Source organism: Apus apus, unplaced genomic scaffold (assembly GCF_020740795.1).
Source record: "Apus apus isolate bApuApu2 unplaced genomic scaffold, bApuApu2.pri.cur manual_scaffold_39_ctg1, whole genome shotgun sequence".
NCBI lineage: Eukaryota > Metazoa > Chordata > Aves > Apodiformes > Apodidae > Apus > Apus apus.
In genome coordinates this window covers 84,234-89,858 of record NW_026248851.1, presented here as the reverse complement: position 1 = coordinate 89,858, position 5,625 = coordinate 84,234, and the positions used below count along the sequence as shown (strand labels likewise).

Here is a 5,625-nt window from a genome sequence, read left to right as displayed (position 1 = left end):
GAAAAAATCATTACAGTGGGTTATGAATTGGTGTGGAGAGTGGGGAAGAGAGAAAGAGAGATCAAGGTGGATCCTAGAACAGGAAGTCAGCTAAGGGCAGGAAGGTGGGGGTTTTCAGCTGCCCATGGGGAAGTGGCTGGTCATTGCTGGTCTGACCAAACCCTGTGCCTGATCACCATGGTCTGTGCTGCTTATTAGACTGGTTTCAGCTGTGGTGGAGTTAATTATCACCATAGGAACTTGCCTGGGGCTGTGCTTCAGATGGTGATGGAAACAGTGTTGATACCACGCCAGTGTTGTAGTCACTGCTGAGCAGGACTTGCACAACATCTAGGCCTTTTCTGTTTCTCCCTCTGCCAGCCAGTGAGGAGCCTTGGAGAGCACAAGAAGCTGGAGGGCACACAGGTGGGACAGCTGAGCCCAACAGACACAGGGGACATTCCGTACAAGAGGGCATCATGCTCAGCAATAAAAAGCTGGAGCAAGAAGAAGGCACGGGGGGCATTCGAAGTGATGGTGCTAGTCTTCCCAAGCCACCACTACACATGGTGCAATCTTGCTTTCCTGGAGCTGGCTGAACACTGGCCTGCCAATAGGAAGGGCTGAATGAATGAATTCCTTAGCTTGGCTTGCAGATCCAGCTTGTGCTTTAGCTGCTAAACTGTCTTTATCTCAAGACAGGAGCTGTCACACTGGTTCCCTTCCCATCCTCTGCCCAGTTCTGCTGTGGGGGGAGCAGCTCTGAGCTGTGTGGTGCTGGGTTAAACTACAGGATCTACTAAACCTTTTGTGGCTCCTTGCTGTGTGAGTGGGCTCACTGTTGTGTGTGTGGTTGGGTGTGAATGTCTGTATCCGCTTTGTTGGTCAGTTTTGAGTGGGGCTGGCAAGGAGGAGGACACCAGGATCTAGGGAGGTGCAGGATTTGAATGGCCCAATGGGTCATATCTCTGGGTCTGGGCAGACCCAATGGCCAGACCCACACTGGAGAGACTGTGGGCGTATGTGTGCCTGCAGGGAAGTTCTTCCTGGAAGGTGTGGACCAGTCGTGCAAACTTCACACCGGATCAGGCTGAGAGGGGGAACGGGATGGGGCCAGTTGTGTTGCTGCTGGCTGTGGAAGTGCTGCTGGTGGTGTGTTGGCTGCAAAGGTGCTGTTGTCTGTTGGAGTTGCTCTGCATCACGTTGGCTGTGTCCATCTTTGTTTACCTGCAGATACCTGGGTTTCCCTTTGGTTGACTCCACCTTGGGTGATTTCCCCTTTGTGGGGCTCAAATCACTGTCCACCCCAGTCACACACAGTCCCTGCATTTGTTGCAGGCTCTCCAGGCAGCTCCAGAGGGTCCCCTGGAGGAATTCGACTACCCTGTCCTATATTGAGACAGAGCAGGAAGACATGATAAAGAACAGCCAAACCTTGAGGAACCGCAAAGGAGAGAGGTCATTTTGTTACAGAGATGTTAAAGAGAAGTAACTCTGAAGCAATGTTAAAAAAACCTTTATACAGGCTTCAGGTGATAGAGAGAGATGGGTCCATTTCTCAGGAGAGTGAACTGAACGCAAAATATTATACAGGAACATGATTTTAATTAACAATACAGTTATATGATAACAAAATGAATAAAACAATGAACAAAGTACAGGCTCACATTGTGACACCATAGATGTCACTTGTGGAGAATGATGGAATGTTCATCAATATTGACTAACACTCAGGAAATCACTTTCCTAATGGAATTCTTCAGCTCCTGGTTTCTCATGCTGTAGATGAGGGGGTTCAGTGCTGGAGGCACCACTGAGTACAAAACTGCCACCACCAGGTCCAGGGATGGGGAGGAGATGGAGGGGGGCTTCAGGTAGGCTAACATGGCAGTGCTGATGACCAGAGAGACCACGGCCAGGTGAGGGAGGCAGGTGGAAAAGGCTTTGTGCCTTCCCTGCTGAGAGGGGATCCTCAGCACAGCCCTGAAGATCTGCACATAGGACACCACCATGAAAATAAAGCAGGCAAATGCTAACAAGACACTTATCACAGTAAGTCCAACTTCCCTGAGGTAGGAGTGTGAGCAGGAGAGCTTGAGGATCTGGGGGATTTCACAGAAGAACTGTCCCAGGGCATTGCCCTGGCAGAGGGGCAGTGAAAATGTACTGGCTGTGTGCAGCAGAGCAGTGAGAAACCCAGAGGCCCAGGCAGCTGCTGCCATGTGGACACAAGCTCTGCTGCCCAGGAGGGTCCCGTAGTGCAGGGGTCTGCAGATGGCCACGTAGCGGTCATAGCACATGATGGTGAGAAGGGACCACTCTGCTTGAAGGAAAATAGCAAAGAAGAAGACCTGTGCAGCACATGCTGAGTAGGAGATGGCCCTGGTGTCCCAGAGGGAATTGGCCATGGCTTTGGGGAGGGTGGTGGAGATGCAGCCCAGGTCGAGGAGGGAGAGGTTGAGCAGGAAGAAGTACATGGGGGTGTGGAGGTGGTGGTCCCAGGCGATGGTGGTGATGATGAGGCCGTTGCCCAGGAGGGCAGCCAGGTAGATGCCCAGGAAGAGCCAGAAGTGCAGGAGCTGCAGCTCCCGCCTGTCTGCGAATGCCAGGAGGAGGAACTGGCTGATGGAGCTGCTGTTGCACATCTGCTGCCTCTGGGCGTGGAGACCTCTCCATGGAAGAAAAGACAGGGAGAATTTAGAGCAGACTTCACGCAAAAATATCTTCTTAATTGCTGTTAGAGACACACAAACTGCCTCTTATCTTTCACAAAATACTTTTGCAGGACCTTTTCTGTACAGTCTGGTTGTTGCTGGATTTCGATCCCCGAGGGAGCTGGAGCTCTGGAGGAGTCAGTCCTGCCCTGCAGGAAGAGGTTGAAAGGAAGAGGGGGTGACCTCAGACTAAATCCACCTGAGATATCAAAGAACTTTTCAGCATTTCTCCTCCAGACTCACCAAATTGCAGAGCAGAGCTGAGGGGATTTTGGTTTGTGTCTTCTGCTCTAGTTTCCCCACCACACCTGAGGAAAGTTTTTAAGGCAGAAGCCTTGGCCTTTCCACTGCTCTCCAAGTGAAACCTTGCAGGTGCTGAGAAGCAGAGGAACTGTGCCTTAGTGCAGAGTGAGGACAGCTGCTCTGTCCATCAGTCCTGCTCTCAGCTGCCCTGAGCTGGCACCTCTTTCAGCTGCAGGACCATCACACACAGATGTTCTCCTGAGGAGAATCTGAACATGGCTGAGAGCAGAGCAGTCAGATTGTCCAGTGCAGCTCTCCCAGCCCCTCAGCCCATCTCATTCTCCCTGAGCAGGATCTCAGCTCTGCCCTCCCAGCCAGGGACACACAGGGCTCACTGCAGCTGCCACAGACAGACCAGGAGCAGCATTTCCATGGCCTTGGCATGGACATGTCTTCTCCATGGGGCTCCCAGAAAACACAGAGGTGCCCCAGGAGAGCTGTGCCCTTCTGGAGGGCAGCGTGCCACTCAGCAGGACCCTGCAGGGAAACAGTCCAATATCCCAAAGATATCCTGACAGGAGGGTCAGCTCAGCCCCAGCCCCACACCCTGCAGTCCTCACAGCCCCAGATATCAGGCCATTGGGATGCTTTTCCTCCACGGACACAATGGCAGGACAGGACACCCAGCAGCAGTGTCTGAGCGGCACCCAAATCATCACCCCCCACCCCGAGGAGAAGAAGGAGAAGAACAAGGGCAGCAGGGGCAGGAGGGGAACATGCCCAAGTGCTGCTGCTGAGATCAGGGACACAAGGTCAGAGACTCGAGCATTTCTGCTCTGTGGTGCTGGGGAGTTTGGGAGGGGAACTCAGGACTAAGTCCCCGTGATATGAAGGGCTGGGAGTCCTACAGAGGGGGAGAGGAGAGCAGGGGGTTGCTCTTGGGAAGGCATCAGCCCTGCAGGGATGGCAGGAAGGTGTCCAGATCCCCCTTCCCATGACTTGCAGGCAGCAGCTCCCTCTCCCTCCCTGCCCATGTCTCTGCTGCCTGAGCTGTCTCTGCTGCCTGGAGCTGCTTCTCTGTCTCCATGTGCCCTCCTTAGCAGGGCTCCCAGAGCCCATCCCACCCGCCAGGTGCTCAGCTCTGCCTGGAAGACACCCCTTGTAGCAGGGACCTGCCAGGGGCAGCTCTGGCTGTGCAGGGGCTCAGCAGCAGCTCAGACAAGTCCCCACTAGCTCTGGGGTCTCAGTGCCTTCTCCAGAGTGGAAAGCTCAATTCTCATCTCCCACTGCCCACCCAGCTCACCAAGAGTACAGAACTCAAAGCACAGACTCCTTTTCTCCCAGATAAATGCTGCCTCTCTGTGCTGCTTCAGAAGGACCCTCTGCAAATGCCCTGGGGCTGATCTGGAGCTGTGAGCAGTCCTGACCCACACAGCACCCTCTCAGAAGCAGAAGGACCCGTCCTTGCCCTGCCAGGGACGACTAATTCCGCACAGAGCTTCTCCCCACAGTCCTTGAGGAGCTCCCCGGGCAGGCTGAGAGCTGCCCCTGGCAGGCAGCACAGCCCCTGCCCCAGCACACAGCCCCTCAGCTGCAGGACCCTGCTCTGACAACAGCCCTGGGCACCCCTGCCTGCACCCCTGCCTGCACCAAGATCCAAACTGGCACAACCAGAGCCACCCACACCAAAGCCCTGACACACCTCACACACCCCATAAGCTGTGGCTGTGCCAGCTGCAGGAGATGCCTCCAGGAACTGCACCCACCTTGCCCTGCACCCACAGACTCACCCTGCCAAGGGCTGCACAGATGTCTCCTCCACTGAGCTCTCACTCACCCCCAGTCCTGAGCACCTTTAAGCTCTCTCTGCCTTGCCCATCTCCCTCAGACCCCCTGGCAGTGTCCTTCTCCCTGCTGGGCCAAGCAGAGGAGCTGCTCCTGGGCAGAGCTGTCTCTCTGCAGCACTGCCCACTTGCCAGCAGCTCCCTCCATCCCAGGAGCCCAGCTCAGAACCTTAATGAGCCCTCTGGTGGCTTTGCTGCTGAGCCCATGAAGCTGAGACAGGGAGAGCAAGATGATGAAACCTCTGCAGAAGTCAGAGCCCAACTGCAAAGTTTCTGTCAGTGCTGATGGGTCCCAGTGAGGGACACGAGTGAGGAAGCATCCCCAGGGTGTGGGTAGAGCAGGAAAGAGGAGGCAGGGATGGCAGGTGGGGAAGAGGAAGGTGAAGGTGGCTCTGGGGCTGAGTGACCCTGGGTGTGTTTCATGACTGCAGAGGACCAAGCCCTGTCCCCCTTCTCCAAAGGTGCCAGCCCTGACCCCCAGCCCCTGGGAAGGGAGATCCTGTCCCTCACTCACCCCTCAGAGCTCTCCACAGGGCACTGGGATGTGAAGCTGTGCAATGCCAAGGGCAGGACCAGGGCACGACACTTCTGCCTGCTCCCTCAGCCCCCTTGGGTGGGTCCCTCTGGCCCCATAGCCTTGTGTGTGTCCAAGTGGTGCAGCAGGTCACTGACCATCTCCTCTGGGATGATGGGGGCTCCATTCTGCTCCCCATCCCTGCCTTCCAGCTCAGGGGGCTGCGTACCCAGTGAGCAACTGGTCCTGCTGCTAAAGACTGAGGCAAAGAAGGCATGAAGCACCTCAGCCTTCTCCTCCTCCCTGGTCACTGTTTCCAGCTGCATCTAAT

The 5,625-nt window shown here is 55.4% G+C and overlaps 1 protein-coding gene across 1 annotated transcript; it reads right to left on the bottom strand.

Moving 5' to 3' along the window:
- Positions 1-1,709: 1,709 nt before the first annotated feature.
- On the bottom strand, positions 1,710-2,624 carry LOC127396253 (olfactory receptor 14J1-like). Its single transcript, XM_051643875.1, has one exon. It carries the CDS (start codon positions 2,622-2,624, stop codon positions 1,710-1,712), a length of 915 nt encoding a protein of 304 aa, XP_051499835.1.
- Positions 2,625-5,625: the final 3,001 nt, after the last annotated feature.